At 34.4% G+C, this 25,500-nt stretch overlaps 4 protein-coding genes across 5 annotated transcripts; 2 read left to right on the forward strand and 2 right to left on the reverse strand.

Moving 5' to 3' along the window:
* Positions 1-1,843: 1,843 nt before the first annotated feature.
* LOC110618277 (probable transcriptional regulator SLK2) lies at positions 1,844-8,883 on the forward strand. 2 transcript variants are annotated; one of them, XM_021761422.2, is made up of 11 exons: positions 1,844-1,998; positions 2,676-3,789; positions 3,820-3,964; positions 4,100-4,231; positions 4,509-4,557; positions 4,969-5,183; positions 5,261-5,329; positions 6,040-6,140; positions 6,553-6,646; positions 6,746-6,815; positions 7,679-8,883. In XM_021761422.2, the coding sequence occupies exons 2-11, from the start codon at positions 3,011-3,013 to the stop codon at positions 8,575-8,577; spliced, it is 2,553 nt and encodes an 850-aa protein (XP_021617114.1). In that variant the 5' UTR covers positions 1,844-1,998; positions 2,676-3,010; the 3' UTR covers positions 8,578-8,883. The 2 variants fall into 2 exon arrangements, with proteins under 2 accessions (XP_021617114.1, XP_021617110.1); XM_021761418.2 differs by having other exon boundaries at positions 2,676-3,964.
* A 528-nt stretch (positions 8,884-9,411) lies between these two features.
* Positions 9,412-16,235, reverse strand: LOC110617299. Its single transcript, XM_021760011.2, is given in 9 exon segments — positions 9,412-10,002; positions 10,846-10,964; positions 11,153-11,331; positions 11,450-11,575; positions 11,578-11,647; positions 11,796-11,863; positions 14,596-14,984; positions 15,468-15,586; positions 15,714-16,235. Coding segments are annotated over 9 exon segments (1,701 nt in total). The 5' UTR covers positions 16,023-16,235; the 3' UTR covers positions 9,412-9,680.
* A 2,442-nt stretch (positions 16,236-18,677) lies between these two features.
* On the reverse strand, positions 18,678-21,195 carry LOC110616605 (DNA-directed RNA polymerases II, IV and V subunit 6A). The gene is made up of 6 exons (XM_021759031.2): positions 20,996-21,195; positions 20,424-20,457; positions 20,165-20,337; positions 20,008-20,059; positions 19,060-19,127; positions 18,678-18,949 (listed from the first exon to the last, which is right to left on the reverse strand). The coding sequence occupies exons 1-6, from the start codon at positions 21,028-21,030 to the stop codon at positions 18,880-18,882; spliced, it is 432 nt and encodes a 143-aa protein (XP_021614723.1). The 5' UTR covers positions 21,031-21,195; the 3' UTR covers positions 18,678-18,879.
* Positions 21,196-21,717: 522 nt separating this feature from the next.
* Positions 21,718-23,848, forward strand: LOC110617025 (probable (S)-N-methylcoclaurine 3'-hydroxylase isozyme 2). The gene is made up of 3 exons (XM_021759605.2): positions 21,718-21,898; positions 22,227-23,036; positions 23,124-23,848. Exons 1-3 carry the CDS (start codon positions 21,791-21,793, stop codon positions 23,727-23,729), a joined length of 1,524 nt encoding a protein of 507 aa, XP_021615297.1. The 5' UTR covers positions 21,718-21,790; the 3' UTR covers positions 23,730-23,848.
* The last annotated feature ends 1,652 nt before the right edge of the window (positions 23,849-25,500 follow it).

The raw sequence follows: 25,500 nt of genomic DNA on the forward strand, positions 1-25,500 counted from the left end.
TTTTCTTCTTCTTCACCATAACCCTACCCTTTTTGCAACTTCTTCTTCTTTTTTATCATAACTCCTATCTTTTCTGCAACTCTCAAATAATGCTTCAGGGAGAAGAAAGATGAAAAAGAGAAAAAAAAAAAAGAAAAATCAATAATATCAAAAGGAAATAGAGAAAATATGAGAGAGAATAAAGATGAAAAAAAAATCAATAATGTCAAAATGAAATAGAGAAAATATGAGAGAAAGGAAAGATGAAAAAGAAAGAGAAAAAAGAGAGGAGAATTAACAATGGATAAAAAAAACGAAAAAAATATAAAATAGAAGAAAAATAGAAATTTCACGTTGAGATAAGAGTATTTTTGAAAAAAATTACCATCTCTCACATTTGAATTTTTGACCAAACAGTTTAAATAGACGGAAGGACTACGAATTTGAACGAAATAAAAAGTGATGAATTTAAGTGTTGGATCGCTAAAATAAAATGACATAATTATTAATTACGTTAAATTTTAGAAATTAAAAAATAAATTTTCCATTAAATTATCTTGCAGTTTCTTAAAAAAAAAAATCTGGCATTCTTTTATTAAACGAAATAATGAGATGTCTAATATGGGGAATCTTTGCCACGTGTGGAAGGAGAGAGTTTAATCGGACGGCTGCGATGAATTAGTCAAGCCATCATCGATACCTGTGCTGGCGCATGTGGACCAAAAATAAAAAGACACATTAATATAACATATTACTCGCTCATTTTCATAAAATAAGCTCTCCACTTTTTATTTTTTTAAATTATAGTAATAAAAAACTATAAATTACTTTTTGAAATAATACTAAAATTTATTAATTTATTTTATTTAATATGTATGAAATTTACATGTTATTAATTTTAAAAATCAATTTAATAGCATAATCATTAAAATTAATAGTCTAATATAAATAAAAGATACATGAAATTAAACTTAACAAATTCTGATAATAAATTAACTAAAATTGAATCCATCATTTTGATTCAATTAAAAAACAATTTCATTATAATGGAATTATGGGCCCACCTACTTAGCCTTAAAGGATAAGATAATAGATAAAATAATTGAAATTTATTTATATCTTACCATATATAAATATAATATTGGAATTGGAATTGTTAAGTGCTTGGTTATATAATAGTCAAATATGAATGCCTCCAAAGAAGAGAATAATCTAATCAACGGCCAATTTTTCTATCAATGTCAATATCACTTCTTTAAAATCTCATTGTGATACTTATAATTTTATAAAGTGTCCCATTGTCTAAACATGAATGGTACAATCAATATCTAAATTAATTTATAATAAATATTAATAATTATCTATTTAAAAAAAATTATATATATTGGTTTGCAATTATTTTTCGATTTGATTTGAGCATTCTTTCATACCGGCCGTGAGAAATGCTCTGAAATGCTCTTTATCTATTAAAATAAAAAGAATACGAAACAATAATAATAATAAATGCTCTTTATCTATTAAAATAAAAAGAATACGAAACAATTACTTAAAAAATAATTATAATTAGTATTTCTCTGAAAAGTGCAAGTTTAATATGATAGTTTGAATATTTATATTTCAAATTTTTATTAAACAAGTGCAAAATACATTAATTATTAATAGAGACGATAATTGCCCCAGTAGACCTTCCGATCATCATAGGCAACCTTCAGATTAACCAATGATTTTGCGACACGTTATATACGAGTCCGCGTCTCCACCGCACGGTCTAACACCTACTACGTTACTCTAGGTTTTAATAGACACGTGTCTTATATCTCACCGGAAACAGCCGGTGGTATATGGGCTAGTTACTAGTGCAGCCAGTCGCTCGCTGTATGCAATTCCCGCTAGCTATATAAACAGCCTCCTCGACCCCTCTGTCTCTCTCTCTGCCCTCCTTGCTCTGATTTCAGCATCCAAATTGTGAGAGAAAAGTAACGTTTTCGCTTTATCCAGCTCGCTGTTTCAACTTTCAAGGTCGGTAGTTTCTCTTCATTTGAATTCCTTTTTCTTTAAATGATTTGAGCTTCTTTATTCTTTATTTTCTTTTTTGAATTTGTTTTCTTTTCCCGTTTTAAGCATTAAATTTTGATCGATCTCTTGAGCTTGAAAGCCTAGTGTTTTTAAGTTAATGATATTTTCTTTAATGGAATTTATTTTTTTGCTTGCCTGTTGATCTTTCAGTCCAAGTTCTCAATGAAGTGGCGAATTAAGGTTAAACTGTTAATTATTATGGGTTTCTAATTTGGGAGTTCGCAACATCGATCGATTTGAGCTTGGTTACACACTGTGATTTTCAATGTGTGTGATTAACTTCAAGTTGAGCTTCATTAGGCGTTACTAGCACGAGTTGTGCGATATCGTCGCTATTAGGCCTTACAATCTACATAATTTTCGGGTTCATATCACAAGTTAGTCTCATTCTTGAGGGAACTTAACTGAAAATTAGGGTTTCTTGAGGGATTATTGTGTAAGTATGCTCTTTTTCTGCTGGAGGGGTAATATACTGATAGATTTGGTGTTTATGCCATGCTTCTAGTTTCTTGATTTATTTGTGAGGGAAGTTATTTTTAAAAATTACTGCTTATGTTTCTTAGTATGTGTATTTCTGCAGCTAATACTGTTGTTTACTTTGTTTATTGAACATTGCTTAGATACCTACAACAATTTGTTCAAAGCTCAAACAGATCACAAAATATTGCACTCCATTTGGTCCAAACAAGAGTCTCCTTGATCAGTGACACTAATTGTCCAAAGAGTCAGATTTAGTTTTATCTTTGGCTCATTGGCTGGTGAAGCAGGAATTATGCTTCTATTGTGTGGAATTTGTATTTATATACGCTTTTGAGGTTTTCTCGGCATGGGTTTCAGTTTTTATAGATAAAAAAAGTGGATTGAGCATATTTGTTATTAGAAAAAAAAAAAATACTGTTCAGGCCTAGATCTGGAGAGCTACTTAGACTCTGGCCATCAGGGGGTGGTGCCTGCCATGGCACCTTCTCGTGTGGCTGGAGGTTTAGCCCATTCTTCCTCAAGTTCAGGAATTTTCTTCCAGGGGGATGGGCAGTCCCAGGCTGTTGTTAACTCACACTTGACCTCATCATTTGGTAACTCATCCAATTCAATTCCTGGAACTGGGCGAGCCAGTCTGGGTCTGGTTTCTGGGGACATGAATAATACGGTTTTGAACAGCGTGGCAAACTCTGGACCAAGTGTTGGCGCAAGTTCTTTGGTGACAGATGCAAATTCAGCACTTTCAGGAGGTCCCCATTTGCAGAGAAGTGCGAGCATCAATACAGAGTCATATATGCGCTTGCCAGCATCTCCCATGTCTTTTTCATCCAATAATATAAGCATTTCAGGTTCTTCAGTTGTTGATGGGTCGTCTGTAGTGCAGCAGGGCAATCATCAAGATCTAAGCACACAGCAAGTCCAGCCGAATCAGCAGCACCAACCAGGGACATCAAGCGCTACATCCCTGCCTTCCTCACAAGTTGCACAAGCATCACTTCCCATGGGTCTGCGGGCTCCTGGTGCATTCCTACAGGACCATAATAAGCTATCCCAAGTGCAGAAGAAACCGAGATTGGATATCAAACAGGAAGATATTCTGCAGCAGCAAGTTTTCCAGCAACTGCTTCAGCGACAGGACACTATGCAGTTGCAGGGCCGAAGTCCACAGTTACAGACATTGCTTCATCAGCAGAGACTGAGGCAACAGCAGCAACTTTTCCAATCTATGCCACCATTGCAGAGAGCTCAATTGCTGCAGCAGCAGCAGCAGCAGCAGCAGCAGCAGCAGCAGCAGCAGCAAATGCAGTTGAGGCAGCAACTGCAACAACAGACCATACAACCAATGTCAGCCATGAAGCGTCCTTATGATGGAGGTATATGTGCACGTCGGTTGATGCAATATCTTTATCATCAGCGGCAACGGCCAGCTGTAAGTTCATATTTTTATACTTCATATTAGAGCATGCTTGTTCTCATTTGTATCAAGCCAATAGCAACTTTAATTTCGTCGTAGAAGGAAAACATGCATTTCATGCTGTTATTGCTTTCTTTTCTTTTTGGACAGGAGAATTCAATTGCATATTGGAGGAAATTTGTGGCAGAGTATTATTCACCTCGTGCAAAGAAAAGATGGTGCTTGTCATTATATGATAATGTTGGCCATCATGCACTTGGAGTTTTCCCTCAAGCAGCTATGGTCAGATACTCAGATTCTATTTTTTTTGCTGTTATCATATTTTCCCTATTTTTCTTTGTAAGAAGGTAAATTTTATATGATAATGTTGACCATCATATCCATTTTTCTTATAAGTTGGTGTAAGTTGTTTTTTTTTTTTTTTGTAAAATTATTCTGCTTTTGGTAAATGTAATTGCTTTAGCAATTACATGTGCTTATGGGGAACTTTGCTTATTATCTGTTATCCTTCCATTGAACTTGTGTGATAGAACCTTCTTGTTTTCTGTTTGATTTTCAGGAAGCATGGCAGTGTGATATTTGTGGTTCAAAGTCTGGAAGAGGATTTGGTAAGGGAATCAGATGTCTTTTTATCATTGAATTTTATGCTTCAAGACATTTACCATTTAGTTATAATGCTTGGAATTCTTTTGCATTATGATTGAAGCAAAAAGTGATCACAAAATTGAGATAGACCTCTCGTTTTAAGATACGAAGCAGAAGTGTGTGGTGTTTGTGTCTGAGTTGCTTTTTCCTTTTTTTTTTTGTGTGTGTGTGTGTGGTGGGTTCGAGATTTGCAGCAAAATGTAACAATGCTAATGTTGGGGAGACTTTCTGTTGATTAACTTTTCCATTAACTGATTGTGCATCTATAAAGGAGGGTGGAGGGACAGTAGGAATTTGATCACTTCTTTGTTGCAACTTCCAGTTACTATTTATAGAGATGTGTTACATTCAATTTTTGTGGTGATTTGTTGCAGAGGCCACTTTTGAAATACTTCCCAGACTGAATGAAATTAAATTTGGAAGTGGTGTCATTGATGAGCTACTGTTTTTGGACTTGCCACGTGAACTTAGATTTCCTTCTGGAATAATGGTGCTAGAATATGGAAAAGCAGTTCAAGAGAGCGTGTATGAGCAACTTCGTGTTGTTCGTGAGGGTCAGCTTCGTATCATATTCACCCATGACCTGAAGGTAAACTGGACTATTTTATGTGCATGTTGTTGCCCAATTTGTTCTGAAAACCTGATGACATTGTCCATACATTTCAGATTTTGTCTTGGGAATTTTGTGCTCGACGACATGAAGAACTTCTTCCACGGAGAGTGGTTGCACCACAGGTATGTTTTGAAGCTTTTTGCTATCTCGCATTAACATTTTTGCTCCAAATGGTGCACTGAGTTGTGAAGAAATTAATCATTTAGCGTCTGGTTTGCTGATTCTCCTGTTGACCAGAATCTTTAAATGGGTGCTGCTCTTTTGATGTTTCTGGAGTTGTGCAGAAATATATCATTAATCTGGATTATGTCACTAATTCTCTTGGATAACTTTTGTAAAGGCTGATCTGAAAATACGAAGAAGGTCAAATTAACTTTTTCCAAATCTTGGATTTTGTGTCTCAGTATTACTTTCAAGGGATGTGCACATATGATGCATTATTTTATGTTACCAATTTTTAGTTTCATATGCAGATGTACATTTTGATAAACATGATTGATCGGCAATTTCCAGAGAAACATGAATGCAGTTCTTTTCATTTCCAGTAGATAATGCTTTCTTGAGTAGATAGAGATGCAAAAAGAGGGGCGAAATGGTGTGTCAGCAGTTATGTATTGTTTGTTAATTGAATTTTAGGATAGCGACTGAGCTGGAATAAGAAAGGAAATTAGTATAGTGCAAGTCCAGTCTTTGTCATCATACTAGGCTTTTTAATAAATGGATCAACCTTTTCTTTCTATATTTGTACGTCAACTATTGAGTTTCAAATACAAAACTGTAGCCTTTTCTTTCAATCAATATATTTAAGTTGAACTACCTAGTGCCTTTGTAGGTGAATCAGTTGGTTCAGGTTGCACAGAAATGTCAGAGCACAATTACTGAAAGTGGAGCTGATGGGGTTTCTCAGCAGGACTTGCAAACAAACAGCAATATGTGAGCAAATTGATTAATCACGTGAATCTTTTCCTTTTCTGGTTGGATGTTGCTTTTTTCAATTCTTGGAGGCTCAAGTCTTGTGATTTTTTAAAGGTTAAGATGTCACGCAAGAAAAATTAGTGAAAACAGGGACCAAGTAGATCCCATTCTTGAGGCTTTCCCTGGAAATGAGAACCGTGTGATGGGCACTTGGAATGGCTTAAGAAAGTGTCTTTTTTGTCAAGTGAGATTTGAGTGATAAGGGCATATGGTGATTTTTATTTCTTTAGTTGTATCCACTAAGGATTTTCTGAAAGTCAATTAAGCATATATGGAACTTGAATTGTCTTTATTTTCCACAGTATTGGATAATTATGCCAGTACAAGTAGATTAATAGCCAATACTCATTCAATGTAAATTGTTTTCAAGGGTCCTAACTGCTGGGCGTCAGCTTGCGAAGACTTTGGAGTTACAGTCTCTAAATGATTTGGGATTTTCCAAAAGATATGTCAGGTGTTTGCAGGTATTATTTGACTGGTTTCTGGATCTGTTTCAGTCTTGAAATAAGATTCTCTCATGTGCTTCAATTCTTCTTATAAGTTCACACTTCCATTTGTGCCAGATCTCTGAGGTTGTCAACAGCATGAAGGATCTGATTGATTTCTGCCGGGAGCACAAAGTTGGGCCAATAGGTAGTCCATTTATGGGGGTTGTGGTGTAGTTAGATTTTGAATGTAGGCATTGTTATGTATATATGTGTAGCTATATATATATCCAATATTATAGGCTACAGTGTTCAGTTCTGGACCATTTACGATTATAGAGAAATCTTTTGGCCTGAACAATTCTTGTTGAAACTATGCTTAATATTCTTTGTGCGCTTGTTCACTGTTTTTTGAGCAACCTGGGCACCTAATAAGTTGCAAACAAAATATACACAATTTCAGGTACGCTTATAGTGCTCCTCAGCAGTTTGGAGAGATGTTAAAAGTTCATTAGCTAGTGCTTTCCATAAAGTCCTGTTTGTCAATAGCTTTTAAAGTAGTGTCTACTTTATTGATTAAGTCAAAACATTAGTATTTAGAAAATGAAGGAATGGATCATGAAAAACTACTTATTTTAATAATATAGCCGCTAACTATGAAAACAACTAACAACTAGTATTGTCGAACAGTGCCTAAGTGTTGCTTCAGTTTTGGTCAAGTAAAAGTTGAACAACTTTTCTGTGATTGTGGTCTCTGCTTCTACGTTTTACTTCATTACATGTCTTCCTTAGTACCTATGTATTTTATAGTATGGAGCTTCTTTAAATGCAAGTTTAAAACATGCACATTTACTTTCTGCTGCTTCTGTCTGATGGAAGTGATTTCATCTTTTCCTTGTATTCTTCTACTTTCTTCATGGTGCATTGCTTCTTGTCTAAGATTTGGTAGTTTTGCTGCTTGAACTAATAACTCCTGCTTTGATGTTTCTGTTGATTAGTTGCCGCCGCAACTAGAGATTGTTATTTATATACTGCAATATTTTAATGGAAATCTGATTCCAATCCTTACAGAGGGCTTGAAAAATTATCCTCGACATAACACTGCAGCAAAACTCCAGATGCAAAAGATGCAGGAAATGGAGCAGCTAGTGAATGTTCAGGGCCTGCCAACTGACAGGAACACCCTTAATAAGCTGATGGCATTACATCCTGGCATAAACAACCACATCAGCAATAATAATCACATGGTTAGTCGAGGAGCTTTAAGTGGTTCAGCACAGGCTGCTTTGGCACTGACCAACTACCAGAATCTGCTCATGAGGCAAAACTCTATGAATTCAAACTCTAACTCGCTTCAACAAGAGTCTCCATCATCGTTCAATACTTCTAATCAAAGTCCATCTTCAAACTTCCAAGGATCTTCCGTTTTCGTACCGGGATCCATGCAAGGCTTACCAGCAAGTAGCTTTTCGAGTCCACAAATACCTTCCCAACAGCAACAGCAACAACAACGAACAGTAAGCACTAATAGCTTACTCCAACAAAACCATCAAGCATCCTCTCAAGGTAGCCAAGTCTTGCAACAGCAGATGATCCGGCAACTGCTGCAGATGTCTAACAATAGTGGAGTTCACCAAAATCCGCTTGCTGGACAAAATGGAAATGGGAGTATGGCAAGAAATGGATTGGGTTTTGGAAGCAACTCTTCAGCAGCACCTCCTGCTGCGGCTGCCCTTTCTGGAAGTGTTGCAGGACCTGCACCAAGTAGGAGCAATAGTTTTAAAGCTGCTTCAAACAGTGATTCTTCTGCAGCTGGTGGCAATAGTGGTTTTAACCAAAAAGTGCCAGATTTGCCACAGAATCTCCATTTGCAGGAGGATATTGTTCCTGATATTGCCCATGAGTTCAGTGAAAATGGCTTTTTTAACAGTGATCTTGACGATACCATCGGTTATGGTTGGAAGGCATGACTAACATCGTATGGCCTAGCCCTTTGCTGTCATTGAGCAAATGCTAGGAAGATATATTTTTGTACAGAATATTGAATAGCTGCTTTACCCCACCTCCCTTGCTTTTTTAATTATCGAATTTGTTGTGACCTTGTATTTCTGTAGGTAATTAGCTCCGTTCCTGTTTTTGGTTCTTTCCTCTTTCCTCTTTCTCTTCTTTTGAGGGTTTTTCTTTCGAGTCTTGCAAGTGTAATCTATTGGACGAAAACTGGAACTGGAACAGCGAATATGATATTTTAATGAGTTATGCTATATGGTATTTTCTGATGGACTCGACATTGCTCGTCTAGTTCCCGCGGCTTGTATGATGGTTTATCTTCTGTTTCAAACTTCTGATAGTTGATAGATCCTTTAGATTCGCAATTTTGAATGCCCTTTCAATGGTAAGTGCCTGACTTCTAACTTCGCGGGATCTTGTCCATCTCATTGCGGCTCATATTTCCTACTATTTTAATATCATGGGGAATTGTATTTATCATATTATTGATAATTTACCCATTGTTACAAAATTATTACTTCACTATTATTATTAAGCTCATTCCTAGTCCTACTTCTGACACGGTGGATGACATTCCGCGGCCGGTAATCCAAGAAGCTCAAGATCAAGGAATGTTTTTGAGAACTCGTCTCATTTTCCACTAGTTTCACCAAAAGGTTACAATCTATCCCAATTCCAAAGAGAAATCCTAAGGTAGTTGTACAAGCCCTGCAGTAGGACTAGGAACTGATTATCATTCGAGGGACTTCACTAGCACTAGGTCTACGGTGTATCACTAGAGATGAACAATGTGTGGGTTGAAAAATTGAAAGCATCGTTACACTACCCTGAGCAATCAGCGTTGCCAAGTTTTACACTGAAATCTCCTCTAACCTGATCATGAGAAGTCCTCATCAGTTATTGGCCATTTATTACATTAGTAAAATACAACTGGGGATAACAATGGGAACTTCAACGACATAAGATTAACTAAACAATAAATTGGTCACACAAACATATCATAAAAATGTTGTAACAAGTAGAACTGCCCCTACTCGTCAATGACGCTACTTTATGACTCTCCAGATTACCCATTATGCCAAGGCTCATCATCTGAGTCATCCTCTAAAAGTTCTTCATCCGACTCATCCTCTTCAACCACTGGCCCAATGCCAAGCAGTGTATTGAGAATCATATTTTCCCATCCCCTTACCCCTCTCTCCATTAATCTCACAGTCAATGCGTGCCAACGAGAAGTTGCACCTGTCTCTCCTTTGGGCGATCCATGGGACAACATGCTGTATTCTCGCTGAGGGAAATACTTCAAAGAGCACTTTCCTGTGGGATCAAGTATTTCTACATCAAATGGGCGTGAAAGGGGCCGTCCAACAGCCTGAACATGGGATATACTGCACCATAGAAACAAAATTTAAGACATTACATCAAAGGCAGACACTCTAAAGAGTAAAACAAAAGATAACACATAAAAGCAAGTCAAGTTTTAAAACAGTCGAACAAGCATGCTCAGAATGAGTTTATGAAAGTTTTATCTGGTGTGATTATCGCAGGCTCAGCAGAGCCATAGTTATTTCCAAAATTGCGACCACCATCCATGCTTCAGCTTACTCTTCCAGCATTCTGGTCATTTCCGTCTTGTACAGATCAGGATCTAACCATTGGGAAGCTTGAAAAGGCTAGAAGGTATGGAGAGATAGAGAGGGAGGGAGGGAAGAGGATGAAGAGGAGCAGGTAGAGACAAAAAAAGATTAACAAGCTATTGTTTTGGGAGTAAGGCTTCGTTGTTGTTGTATTGTTTTAATACCCATGTCACAAGAGAATATGTTGGTGGATTAATTAAGAGATCTGAACCTTCATTTATTGCAATCCAAAAGGAAAGAATCCCATCTCTCTCTTTTCCCCATGCTCTTCTTTTGCAAATAAAGAGGAAAAATAATCTGTTCCTATAACTGTAAAACGAGTATTCTTTTCCATGTTGAAATAAAGTAGATAGCGAGATACAATTTTAAATTGAAATTGTTATCATAGAAGTGAATTTCATGAGTGTGGATTTAGGGAGGGGAAAGGAAACAAAGGTATTTACCTCGCGTGTACTTTCCCAGTCCTAGAGAATAGACATGGCAAATTTATAACACTGATTTTTTTTTCTCCTTTTTCAGAAAAAAAACATAATATCAAGTGCACATCAGTAGTAAGAGAGAGAGAGAGAGAGAGAGAGAGAGAGAGAGAGAGACCATATATAATACAATCCATCCATTTCTTGTCTCTGAACTCTACCCAGTAGCTCAACTTGAAGAATTCCTCCAATACAAAGAACAGCTTCTGGTAGCTTGAACTTTTGCAAGCAGTTTTCCTATTAATTTACTTAAGTTATTAAATTTGAAATCATTCAAAAGATAAAGAGACACAGAAGACCAAGAGTCCAAAATTAATTAGTTCGGCTCAGGCTTCATAATGTTGCTTGATGAATAAAAATTTACCAGCAAACTGAGGAAATGAGGCCCTTCAGCAAGATGGCTACAGCTAGATATTGCAACTTACCTGAGCCATAGGGTATTCGGGTGATGTATATGTCCAAACAAATTTGTCATCCATTGAATTTTGGTTGATAGCAGAATTAACTGTGACATTATTCTCCAACTGCAGTGGAAGTTTATAATGACCCAGTCTAAATCGGACCGCCTTAGATGAATATATAGGGAAGCCATGCTGAAAGTATGCTGATATGCAAACATAAGCTATGTGTCAGGAGATCTTCTCAATAGATTTATATAAAAAAAATGATAAATATCAAGTATTTGAAGAATTCAACATATATATGAGCAATCAGGATTTAACCTTGGAATGGTTGAATATGGATTTCAGTTACGAGACATAAATTAGCTATAAACTTATACACTAATGCTTCAGGAACAGCAGGGTCACTTTGCCCTTTACTTGACCAGTATGAGGCTCCACGTCCAACCTTATCGTTTGGCTCCAAAGTGTTCCAGATGCTTTCTTCAGGGTGGTTATCAGTGCTGGATGCACTAATAGCTTCTGATATGCAATCATTTTGCAAGAAAGGAGTAAGACCCTGAGCCAATTGAGCAAAAACTCTATGATTTCTATTGAGGCACTCCCACTCCATGCAATCACTCTGTCCAACTCTTACAGGTTCAATCATATTGTTTACTTCAATGACATGAGCAACACTACGCATTTCAGGCAACAATTTCAAGCAAAGCTGCTTAAAAAGGCCATTTGCAATAACTGCAGAGCATATTCAAACGTGTATCAGATGCATCTCTAAAAAAAACACAAATAAAAAAAGTTAAGACAAGCATACATATCCAATTAAATTCATTAAAAATTCTCAAACTTGTGATGTAAATATAACTAACACGGATTCTCTGCAGAATGGAAATTTTCATGGGAGCATAATCATCTTCAATATCAATCTTTCAATTGAACATGAACATGCCAGTCAGTGCATTGTATAGATACCAAAACTTAGATATCATGAAAATGCCAGAATGATTAAATATAGGCATACCAAAGTGGCGCCAAGAACTGGAAACAGAACAAACACGAGCAAGGTCAGAAGGGTCGTCCAAATGCAAGAAGACCTGAATTGACATGTCGGCTCCAATCCATTGTACAAAATCACCACGATTTTCCTTAGTAGACATGTTTGGCAAAGATCAGCGAAGACCTTTGCAGCAACTCAACTCAGACTGAAACGGTGCACCAATCACCACAATAAACATACCTAAACATCAAAATGGTTCCGACAAAAAAAAAAAAACATCAAAATGGCAGAGAGTTCTGTAAATGTTTAGTTGATAAATATATATATATATATATTTTACGAAATTAAGACAAAACAAAACTACCCCATTTGTAACTGCAGTGAAGCAAATCCATTTAGATCAAAATTCGATACAAAAACTGGGAAAAAATCTCAATTTGTGAAGGCCATTAAATGGAGAAATTGCTAACCGAAAAACAAACTTCACGATATCCATCAGAGGGGGGAGGGGGGAGGGGGGAAAAAAAACTTAATTTCATGGAAATTAAATATATTTCCTCAGGCAATCGAAATGGAATAAATTACACAGGGACTCGTGCATTCCCATGAAAGTACACCATATAGGGAAAAAAAATATAAATCGTAAATAAAGAAGACTGAGTTTAGCATAAAAATACTACCTTCATGGTGAGAAAGAGATGGAGAGGTGTTGCAATGGAAGATCTAAAGCATCACCAGAATTCGAAAGAACTTCTAACTGCAGATACAGACCAAGAGAGAGTGACCGTCTTCGCTTTTCTCTCATACAACAAGTTTGCTTATTTTATTTTATTTTATTTTTATTTACATTAAAGCGAAATACTTTTTTTTTTCTAATAAAAAATTACTTAAAAACCTAACTTTTAGTACCATTTTTAACTGCTTATTTTTTTAGTAGGTATATTGATTCTAATCCATTTTATACACCTCAAAGATTTATTTTGAATTATAAATTAAGTTAAAAATATTGAATTTTATTTTTTTATTTTAATTTTATCTATAAATTATTATTAAAAAATTAAAAAAAATCTAAATAAAATTAAATAAACTTAATAGAATATAATTGGCAATTTAAAATTATGATAAATTATAATTTTATTTGATTTTTGAAGAATAGTTCATAGATAATTTTAAATTGAAAATTAAAATTTAATATATATATATATATAGCTTTTTTGTAACCACTAATTCAAAATTCTAATGCTCGCCAACTCCTGAAGCTGCTGAAAGGTTCAGCTGGCTAGGAAGCGGAGGTTGTGAGGTTGCTAGGTTTAACATATGTGGATCCTCGAGGGCTGAGGGGTTTGGACCGAGTGTTCTAGCTAGGTAGGGTTGAGTTTTGGTTGAATTTCTCTAGGCTGTGTTTTGAGTCCATTTCTTTGTAATCTTGTCCTAATTAGACCATGTAATGAAATTCTGTAGTTAGAAAAAAAAAATCAATATGAATTAATTCCTATGAATCCAATTTTAATTATCTTTTTAAAAAATTAATTTTGTATTATACATGTTATTTTCAATTATTTAGTTATATTATAATTTTTTAATTAATTTCAAATAAATTTTAATGACAAAAAAATATTTCCATAACTTTATTTTGGTCAGACAAAAACCCTAAATTAAAACTGTATTAATTAACGCTGTAAATAGAATTTGTGAGTAAAATTATTCTTCTAAGTTGGATACTAAATTTAATTCTGGAAGATTAGATGATCTGCATTCTATTTTTCATATATAAATGAATATGAAATTGAAAATTAATTTTCAAAGAGACATTATTATTATTATTATTTGGGAACCCATGCATATCAGCATCAGTGGTCCTTTTTCAATTAACTTACTTCACAAATTAATTAATTAATTAATGACAATTTGGTGTAACATCCTTGTTAACTTGGCAAATGGGAGAAGAGAAAAAGAAGAGATGTCGGAAGGGGCTTAACAATGGTGGGTCCTTCCGTCCAGGCCTCTCCCCATTTTTAGATAAGAACGCCAACCTCGATTGCAACCCAACTCATCAACTGTCCCTCTCAGCACCTCAAGTCATGACTCAACCCTACACTACACAACACAACACATCCTTGTCCTCGTCCTTCCACATTTCCACTCGAATTATTTTGGATTGGACAAGAAAAAATAATATCCAAACTGCTTTATAATAAGAGGAAGAACAACAACAACAACAACAACAACTAGCAAGCTCATTACATGTTTGAGTACTTGTTTGTACATGCAGAGAAACACCCAAAAACAGTTCCCCCTTCAGACAAATTACAATCACAGACTCCAGGGCCTTACGGTCCTAAAAAAAAAACCCAACCTCATTTTTACCTCCTAGACTTGTCTGTATCACCTTATCTGTATGTAACATGCTGATATTATCAACTACTTCAATAGATTTATATGTTTCAATGCTTTAGTTTCTCTCTCAACTCACTAGGGCATATGAACACAGAATCCAGGCAGACGCCACCTTTAGAATGCGTACAATCGATCTGGGTCATGGAAAATTTTATTTTTACTTGTGTATGAGGCTTTTCCACTGTGAATTCACCTACGTTGTAGTAAATCCAATTTCCTTGTTCATGCAAGTGACGTTCTGATGAAACATGCTGGTCATTAGATGTTGATAGTTGAAACTGAACGGGTTTTATGTTCCATCCATGAACTTGAGCTGTATTACATACTCGTCGACCAAATCTTTTTGAAGCTTTGCCTAGTTGAAGTCTGAAAGAGAGAGTGTATGTGTCTGGAGGAAATTCAAACTCCAATTCTCCTACTGCTTCAAACCACCATATTTGTTGAAGATATGCAATTTTATTAAACCTGCAATAAGTCAAGGAAATAATACACTATCTACATTAATTAGTTGATCAAGCAAGCAAGCAAGCGACGTATATATTCAAATTTTTTATGTGATTCTTCTGACCGTTCAACAATAAAAAGCAGGTTTTTTAATCTGAATTTTCCTTTTCTTTCGTTTCATGTTAAGCCAGACTACAAGCGAAAATGACAACCATAGATATATATATATATACAAGGTCAATGTATATGCTTGTGTGCAAGTGTAAGCCTGTTTAGAATAGGGGGCTATTAATTAAAGATCAAAATGAAGCAATTTTCAAAATGGATTTCCATTAATGCCAACCAAATCCCAAGCAAAGAGGCAATAAGATCAAATTTGCACAATTGATTATCTAAATAAACAAAATAGTTGTCACTTTCCTTAGCTATTCAAATTTTACAGAAATATTAGGCCAATAAACTCTCTCAATTTTCATCATTTTAAAAAATAGATATTATTATTACCTGGATTCCTCAGATGAAATATGATTCCAATATCTCCGATCATCTATTCCTGTTATTCTCAATGCCTTGTATGAAACCGACAGACAAATCTTGCCACTACTCTTATCCAACCAAACTTGCTGCATGTACAAATTTTACAAAAACAAATAAACAACCTGTAATAAAATATTCTCATAAAAATAATTGCTTTTAAGATGCTTGAAATCGATAAATGGAAGAGAGAGAAGAGGGTATTAGCAGGGAGACCTTGGTTCCACCATCGAAGCAATTGGGGTGACACAATCTCGCATAAATCTCTTTCTTGCTCAAATTCTCTGGACTGTCTTGTATAACTTTCTTAACAACAAACTTATAGTTTGAAGGCAGCTTTGTCTCCCATACCAAATCGGCTAAAGAAGCTCCACGGAAAGTCCGGTTCAACCTGGCCAGTTTACATATCTCTGGCGGATCCAAGTACATGAGAATAGAAGACACACAACTCTCCGGCACATCATCAAGACTGGGAGAACCACCTCCATTACTGGGCAACTCGAAACCAGAGAAACCAGCCCCCATGAAGAAAAAGAATTAACAAAGATGAATATTGAACAAAAGATTTAAAAAAGCAAAAAAGAAAAAAAAAAGATTCCAAGTGAAGAAAACTGTTTAAAGGTAGAGGAGGAGGTGATAAATCCTAAGGGAAATAAGTGGAGAAGAAACAGAGGAAGGTGTCACCATTTTCTTCATGTACAAGGAGGAATTGAAAAGGAATACCAAGTCTTTGGGGTTAGTGGATAATTTAAAGTGTCGATTCTTTTTTTTTTTTTTTTTTTTTCTGATTTAATGTCTTAATAGTTGATTATCCTCTCTGTATTAACTAATAATTATTTACTAATATCCAAGGTGCCACCTAATTATTTCAGTTGTTATGGAGTCTGCTTCTCCAGCAGGAAATCCCACCCCATTCAGTAGTCGCACATGATAGCAACTTAAATGGATAAATCATAAATTATATATTTATATTTTTTAAAATTTTGATTAAAATTTTTACAATTTAAATATTACTTAATTATTTATATTAATTAATTCCATAAATTAATTAATTTTTTAATAGAAATATAGTTTTATAAGACAAAAAATATTTTAATTATTTTTAAAAAATAAAAATAAAAAAAATTATTATTACAAATATAGAAAAATATGAAAAAAAACTAAATAGCAATAATTTTTGACGTGGCTTCAAATTTAAATGGTTGGCTCTTCCGAGCATTTAAATAGCAACAATTTTCAGTTTATTAATAATGTTGGATTTGGGATTAATTATGATTGCAGTTGCAAATTGCATTATGAAACAAGCGAGTTTGACGATTTCCTGGATCATGTTTTCTGCTGTAAATTATCAGTGCACGTGGCATTGACACTTTTTGTATTTTCTTCAAACTATATTCGCTAAGTAAATCATTCCAACTTAATTACTCTACAAAAATTCATGTAATCCTTCTTTGTACATCAATAAGCAAGTGCTGTTTAATTAATTACCCAAATAAGAGAAGGAAATAATGAGGTTTCTTAAAGATGGTGAAGAGTTGGTCCCTCCTGCACCCATGGATACACATCAAATCTATAAAAGCAACAAATGGAATAATTAGAAAGATTTAAGCAAAAGCAAGGGAATTAATTAACTAACTAAATTAAAAGTGATTTCAGTTTTTTTTGTCTAAATATTGATTCAAAATCATATGATCCACTAATTCACATGAATGATGTTTGCCAAATAGTACCATTACACCCTGGAGCCCCAACCCAGACGTGATGCTGACTCACCACTATTACTCTCCAAATATTCATTTCATACACAACACTTTCTATGCATCTGCAACTTGCGTGATGCATAATCTAGACAATTACAGATAAAGTTAGATATTAAAAGAATAATTTTTATTATAAAAATTTTCATAATTAAATTAAGATTTATAATTTGAGCATAATTTAAGGTTGATTTGCTTATATATAGACTAATGAATTTTGAATAATAAAATAAGTTTTAAAAAGTAATTTGCTCAAAACAGTTGCCAGCGATATTTGGTTGCAGTTGCATTTTGCCGACCATTTCATAAAACAAATAAAAGAGGAAGGGGAAGTGATAAAGGGGTTTGGCACGTGCAAAGCATTTTCAGGTGCAATGTGAAGTTGAAGCTTGAGGGGAATGATGGTTGGTAATTCCTAGGCTAGTTGATGAATCTCATTCTAATTCCGATTCCAATACCATCACGAATAACATCTTCCTAATAGATTTGAATTATTCGTGTATCATATTCGATGCCAGTGCTCCGTATAAAGGTATTGATTATCATTATTCACAAAACTTTACATTTAATAAGAAATTAATTTAAAATGGTTTGCAGGTTTTTCTACTTTCTACTGGATGTTTTTGTTCAAAATCCACATAATTGTTGCAAGCAAGCATCATAAGATATGTGTAACTCATGATGTGGCTACTAAATTAGTACTAGTTCAATGGTTGAATTAATGACATAATCAACCGACAATTATTCAATAAAAAATATTAAGAATAAACCTCTTGTTTTCTCGGTTTTCTTCTTAAACAACAGACCTTGATTCTACCGTTTTATCGGGGGTTTTTATCCAGAAAGGATTCCTCCTTTCATCTAATCTAGCTATGGGTCTCTCTCCTTAACGCTATATTGAACGTATATATTGTTTTGTTATGTTATTTATGGAACTAAACTAGGATTCCGTGAGAGGGTTGCATTATAGAGTAGCTTGGTTTGTCTGTTTGCTGTGTTGCTTTCCTCTGTGGAGGCAATGTTTTTGCAGGGACTGCTAGGAGAACTTTGAGCTTATGCCTTCCCTCAATCTTAGCCTGGTGAACGGTGGGCGTAAAAAGTGTTTGTCTGCAGATGGTAGCTCATGGAGCCCAAAGGCCCCAAACCCACCGAAAGGCACTAATGAGAATACCACTAGCGCCCATTGCAAGGGATACTTCTGTTCTAGCTTTCCCTGACTTGCAGTTCACAATACAGCTTGGAGATATACGTTTGGGAGTTGGAACGCCGATGGCTGAGATCCTTGTGGTTAATTGTGATGGTTAGCCTTTCAAGAGAAATGAAAGACTAAGACCACTGTTAAATGGATAGCCTCGACCTATAATGTGTACCCAAACAAGGAAAAGGTTCACTCAACATTCACTTGAAATTGTCAGGCTCAAAGTGTTTTAAGGCAAAAGTATATTCCTAAAAGTTCAGCAACCATCAGTCAATATACCAGTTCCCAGGTAGTATATTTATACAACTGGAAGTTTCTCAAACATAAAATGATGTTACACTGCTTTAGCGGACTTGCTTTGAAGTTCTGGTAATACATCATCAAACGCTTTTCACCAGCCATCTTCCAACGATTAAAAATCCAGCTATCAATCACCTCCAACTTGCCTCTTCCACGAGTCTTCCACAATCAGTTCATCTACTCCCCAGTCCTCATAACTGGACATTGAAAAAGGAAAATCTTTACTACATGCACACCTCATTCAACCAGAGAAAAGTAGAATTTTATAGATTAAAAGATGACAATAATTTAAAACAAAGAACATCACCTTCCATCAGGGAGGTAGCGCCGGATGGTGAAAGGTATTTTTCGCTCTCTTAGTTCCTTCATAGCAATCTTGAAAAATGAAAAACATAAAAAGACATCAACCAATAATTTAAAATGGAAAAAAAAGGATATAATAAAATTTTTATGGTTGCAGATGCAATAATATCAAGAGTGGACTAAAGCCAAATTGACAATTGCAGGCATGTCGCAGCTAAAAAGGCTGTGACAAGTGGGTGGTGCCTAACATGCAACCAACATTCAGTCCCCTTGAGTGAAAAATGCTGTAATTTGAGAAGGCAATCCAGAAAGATACGTGTTACAATACTAAGTTAGAGACAGGGATACGATGTTCCCTTGTTTACTTCATATAAAGAAAAGTAGGTGGTGCCTAACATGCAACTAACATTCAGAGAGCTAGCTTCTCTTAGAAATAACTCTCCAATAGCTTGAAATTTATTTAGGCACAGGGTAAACTACGAGGCAAATAAATATATAACCAGCAGATTTCATTTGCTATTGACCACACAACACAACATCAATGAATTGCTGAGATCACAGTTTATTATATGTATTTCCTGCAATGCTGCTGGTCAGCACTTTGGTTTTGATCACAGCTACAAAATAACCAGCAGCATTTTTCTCTTCTTTTCTCTCTCTGGTCAGCTCTAATTCAAAATTCTAATGCTAGTTTACCTTCTTCTTTAAATCAGAACCCAGTTAATCATATATTGCTTTCAATTTGCCAACCGTATAAGCATTAGTAAACTGGTTTCTCAACCTTCCTACATCACAAACTGTAGGATACGAATAATGCAAGCCACATAAAGATGAGATGGAATATGTAATTTGAAGATCAACAATCTCAAAAATGTAAATAATTATAATAAAGCAGTTTCTCGCTCAACAACATGTTTCACATGTACACAAGCGATGCTTTCCACAATCTTACCTCGAGTGGGTCAGTTTCACCCTCCAACTCAACCATTACAGGTGCATTCATGCTGCAAAGCCAAAGAGAGAATTTATAATCCCATTAATTCAACTCAATCAGTATAAATTTTAAAATGATTACGCTTTTAAGTTTTTAAGCAGAAAATTGAAGATACCTGATCTGCAAAGCACGAGTTCCCAAAATTCTAGCACGCTCATATTTTGTCATATACTTTGATGTTTTGCGAGGACGTTCCACAGGTTCTTGATCTTCTTTATCCTCAGTTTCAATGGGTTCCCCTTGAACATCCTCATTGTTATTGTTATCAACGTCCTCCTCGGCTCCTTCCTGTCCAATTATCCATTGAAACTTATAATAATATAAAAGAAGTTTCAGCTATATCACATGAATCAGTGCAAGTAATAACTTCTTACTTCAACCTCAGGCTCTGGCGGCTCATCCTCATATCTGCAGCAAAAATGTAAGAAAATTTAGACAGGTTATTGGGCAACAAACGGATGCAATAAACTATAAAATAATACATAAATAAAAGAAAATAAATATAGGATGTAAAAAACTAAGACCCAACTTATACATACCTCAATTCATCTAGAAATAAGTTAGGCTATCTTTAGCATAAATACTTGAGTGATTTACAAAAACTACAGGACCTCTGTTCCACATAAAAAGATTAAAACAGAAAAAAAAAAAAAAAAAAAAAAAAAAAAAAAAAAAAAACTCTTTCGAAGGATTTTTTATTTGGATTTCGAAAAAACCATTAACCATATGATTGATATCAAATAAGCTTGCAAGATGTATTAGTCAAATCAGCTTCTTGAGAAGCAAAAAACTTAATACTGTATTGTTTCAATCCATCAAACCAATCAGAGCACGTAGCACATATATTAGAGTAAATTAAAAAATTTAAGAGAAAAAAACCCTAGGCTGTTTGGGGCCAGGAGCGTGTGTCCGTGCAACAGAAAGAGGGAGAAGAGACGGAACTAACCCCATATCCATTTCATTGTAGTCGTCATCCGCCATGATTGATTATGGAAGACAAGCAAAACTAGGGATACTGAAGCAAAAACCCTAAGCAGGGATACTGAAGCAAAAACCCTTTCTCTACTTTATCCGGAGTTAATTTGGTTAAAGTATGCCCGTATGTATCGCCAATTCGCTCTTCACCAACACCGACCTCCTCCTAATATTTCCATTTCCCTTGACCAATGAGCAGTGAATAATATTTATAATGGGCTTCAGGCCCACGAACTCCCATTTTTCCTGTAAGGCTGTAACTTCATGCTTTGGGCTATAGGCTTTCTATGTTTAGAGCTCTATGTAGGCTTAAAGTCTTTGGTTGTATTGGACTAGCCCTTTCCATGCTTAATGATTTCTGCCTTCAGGGGAAAAACAAAAAAGAAACCTTGTTCTATGTTCATCTAGATCTTAGTAGGCTTTTCTTTCGGGTGGTTTGATTTACTTGAGATTGGGGTTTTGGCTTCTCTTGTACTCTATGTACTTATTTTGCCCATTACATATGAGCCTTAGAATGCATCTCTTCCAGGTGAATGTAGTAGGCTTTTAGACTAAATGGTTAGCGACATAGTTTGACGTTATAAAGTATTTAAAAACAAAACAAAATAATCTACGACCTCGTAAAATATTTGCAACTATCATGGAGGTGAGCTGTAATTGAAAATATCATTGATGACGACATACTGCAAAACAAAAAATATTTGCAACTATCATGGAGGTGAGCGGTAATTCAAAATATCATTGATGACGACATACTGCAGTATTTATGAGGCCAAAGGATACAGACCAGAAGTTGCATCTCTCTGGTTTTTCTTTTAAAAAGAAAAAAAAGAAAGAGTTGCGTCTCAGCTCAGGCATCTGTCCAATATCCAAGGTATGTGGGCTGCCAAACGATTTCAAAATTTTCATATATGGAAAGGAAACTCAGTTATGATAACTTTTCTCAGCATACACAATGAATTCAAGCCTACCCTCACATTAAAATAAAAATAATACTGGCAAAGCAGCCTACTTTTCTAGACTTTGAGAAACAAAAACAAGTATAAAATTCATTTTTGACTTTTATCTGTAAGAAATCTTGATCGGTTCAGTTCAGGCGTCTATCTCTGTGAGACATGGATCAAACTCCTTCTCCTAAAGAATTCAGTTTCTTATCTCTTCCCATTTTTCTACTAATACCAGTTTTCTTTATCATCATCAAGCACATTAGCTCTCTATCCTCGAATCGGCGGCCTCTTCCTCCGGGTCCCAGGCCATGGCCTATCGTAGGCAACATTTTCCATCTCGACAAAAAGCTACACATCTCAATGACACGCTTTGCCAAACTTCATGGCCCTCTCATTTCATTGAGGCTCGGTACTCAAGTAGTTGTTGTTGGCTCTTCTCCGGCTGCAGCAGCTGAAATTCTAAAAAATAACGATCGTTTGCTTTCTGCTAGATGGACAGTTAAAGTGATTCCGCGCAAAATCCATGAACTTGAACGTCTAGCTGTTATTTGGAATCCCACATGCAATGACCAGTGGAAATCCTTGCGAACCTTGTTCAGGACCGAGCTTTTCTCCGCCAAAGCCATTGAATCTCAAGCCAATTTGAGGGAGAAGAAATTGTCGGAGATGGTGGAACTTTTAACTACCCAACAAGGAACAGGAATCAATATTGGAGAAATTGTGTTTGCTACTGTTTTTAATACAATTTCTAATCTTATATTCTCCAAGGACTTGATTGCTTTGGAAGATAAAGGGGTGGCTAGTGGATTGAAAAGCCTGTTTTGGAGGATGATGGAGTTGGCCGCTGCTCCAAACATAGCAGAATTTTATCCCATCTTAGAGGGGTTGGATCCGCAAGGTTTAAGAAGAAAAATGTCAGAGTGCCTTGAGCAAATGTTTGGTGTATGGGAAATTTACATCAAGGAGAGAAGAGAAAAGCATGTCAATGATGCTCCCAAAACAGATTTCTTGGATGTTTTTCTTTCTAGTGGATTTGATGACGATCTAATCAATTGGTTGATTGCTGTATGCAGACTCTTTCCTATCTTTTTAGTGTATTATTTTTGCATATATTTTTTTTTAATTGATATACATCCTTGGTTATCATTACAGGAATTGATGAGTGCAGGCGTAGAAACTACCACCACAACGGTGGAGTGGGCAATGGCTGAGATTCTGAAGAATAAACGAGTCATGGAAAAAGTTGGGGAAGAGCTGCAAAGGGTAATCAACAGTGGCACAGTACACGAATCTCAAGTTTCTCAACTCACATTTGTAAATGCAGTTTTAAGGGAAACATTGAGGTTACATCCTCCTGCTCCATTTCTCCTTCCACATCGAGCTCCTGAAACTTGTGAAGTTATGAATTATACAATTCCAAAGGATTCTCAAATATTTGTCAATGTCTGGGCAATTGGACGAGACCCGTCAGTCTGGGAAGAGCCTTTGTCATTTAAACCTGAAAGATTTCTGGAATCGAGTTTAGATTTGAAGGGTCATGATTTTGAGCTAATACCTTTTGGTTCAGGAAGGCGGATTTGCCCAGGACTAACCATGGCTACAAGGCAAATTCCCATGATTTTGGCCTCTTTAATACATTACTTTGAATGGTCTCTTGAAAATGGTGAAGATCTTGCAACCATAGACATGAATGACAAGTTTGGCGTCACATTGCAGAAAGAGAAGCCTCTGCGCCTTATCCCTCGACGGAAATTGTAGATTTCGAGACTGTTTGTTTTTAGTTTTGTTGCTAAATAATGCATTAAATTAACACTGTTACAAATAAACTGAATTTGTTTACAAGATTCCATTAATCCCAACTAGCTATAATTGTTTTCAGATTCTTGAAGAGAAAAGATATATGATGTCGAGGATTTTTAGGGATACAGATCAAATAATCCAGCCTTTTAAATGGTTACATTTTGTAAACATATAAACGAAATAGCAATGCTGAATTTAAGAGATAATTGCTTGAGTTATAATATGAGGATTTCTGATAAAAACCTAACTCTCAGAATTCATATCATCAACAACACAACATTAAAAATAAAAAAGTAAAGAGTTAACCGTAAAAAAACCTTTACTTTTGATTTTTTATATAATTTTTTTTAACTAATGAAATTCTAATTTTTTAAATTTATTCTAAATGCACCGATTATTATTTGTGCCAATGTAAATTTTATGTCGCTATGTCACATTAGTAAAATTTAAAATTAATTACTAAAAAAATTTATAATTTACTTTTATTATAATTACACTCTATATTTTTATTTTTTATTAATTAAATTCTATTTTTTTAATATATGACCAAAGGTACCTAATGCTACTTTTATAAAAATTATAAAATTATCAATGTTATCCTTTCCATTATTAAATGTATTTAAAAAATATTATTTATATTATTATTTAATTTTTTATCAATAATTTAGATAGTATAGATTGAAGATTTGTCTATTCAACCCATGAAAATTGCAAAGTATAGAAAAAATTAGGTAAAAAAAAAAACTAAAAAGAATTTCAGTGGGACAAGATGGAGATGTCCAGAGGGATGTCAAGATCAATCTAACCAAAAATAGTAATAATAATAATAACAAATAAAAAAAAATCACATGTAGAGCCTTGAGGGAACTAATAAACTAACTTTCTTAATTTTCTCAATGTAAAAGTTCTATCCAGCCATATAAAAAAAATTATTTACGATTTTATTTAGAAGAAATAGAAAAGTGAAAATTACTATTTAAATATGAAATTTATAAAACTATATTTTATATTTTTAAAAATTAAATTTTTTACCCAACTTTAAATAATGTAATCCATTACCCATATAACCATAATTTATATATTTAAAATTTATTTATTATTAATTTAAGTAGCTTAATCCGCACTCACAAATTTAATCTGGTGATAAATGCATTTGAGAGTTTTCAGTTCTATTTGGCTTAATCCAATGTCATTAATAATATATTTTTTGAATTTAAAAGTTTTTTTTTTCATAGTCTACCCATCTCCATGAAATCCACAATTTTTACAATTAAGTTTTTTTTTTTATTTTAAATAATTTAATCATTATATATAGGCTATAACTATTTACTATTAAGTTGATTCTTTAATAATAATTATAAATTTAATATATAATAAAATTTTAATTTTTAAATATTATAAATATTATTCAATTTAATGATAATTTTTTTCAACAACGGATTAAGTTTACATCAAGCTATTTTGATATGTGAAGTTTGAAAAAATAAAAAATTTTCATTTTAGACAATTTTAAATTTTTAATAATTTGAATTATAAGAAAAAGTTAACTAAAAGTATTTAAGTATAACTTTAATTTTAACATGATTAAACTCAAACCTATAACTATTATTAAATTAAAAATTATAATAAAGTTATATCCTTATAATTGCAATATTTAAAAATTTAATCTTATTATATTTTTATGTTATTTTATGATTTTCTTAATTAACTAAAATTAACTTAAAAAATA

Source organism: Manihot esculenta, chromosome 6 (assembly GCF_001659605.2).
Source record: "Manihot esculenta cultivar AM560-2 chromosome 6, M.esculenta_v8, whole genome shotgun sequence".
Lineage (NCBI taxonomy): Eukaryota > Viridiplantae > Streptophyta > Magnoliopsida > Malpighiales > Euphorbiaceae > Manihot > Manihot esculenta.

Coding starts and splice junctions, on each gene's coding strand:
- LOC110618277 (XM_021761418.2), top strand. CDS start 3,011: ATGGCACCTTCTCGTGTGGCTGGAGGTTTAGCCCATTCTTCCTCAAGT. Junction 3,965..4,099: donor ATCAGCGGCAACGGCCAGCT/GTAAGTTCATAT, acceptor CTTTTTGGACAG/GAGAATTCAATTGCATATTG. Junction 6,647..6,745: donor GATATGTCAGGTGTTTGCAG/GTATTATTTGAC, acceptor CATTTGTGCCAG/ATCTCTGAGGTTGTCAACAG.
- LOC110617025 (XM_021759605.2), top strand. CDS start 21,791: ATGAGGCCAAAGGATACAGACCAGAAGTTGCATCTCTCTGGTTTTTCT. Junction 21,899..22,226: donor GCATCTGTCCAATATCCAAG/GTATGTGGGCTG, acceptor ATCATCATCAAG/CACATTAGCTCTCTATCCTC. Junction 23,037..23,123: donor TAATCAATTGGTTGATTGCT/GTATGCAGACTC, acceptor TTATCATTACAG/GAATTGATGAGTGCAGGCGT.
- LOC110616605 (XM_021759031.2), bottom strand. CDS start 21,030: ATGGCGGATGACGACTACAATGAAATGGATATGGG. Junction 19,128..20,007: donor GTGAAACTGACCCACTCGAG/GTAAGATTGTGG, acceptor TCATTTTTCAAG/ATTGCTATGAAGGAACTAAG. Junction 18,950..19,059: donor CGCTACCTCCCTGATGGAAG/GTGATGTTCTTT, acceptor TTCAATGTCCAG/TTATGAGGACTGGGGAGTAG.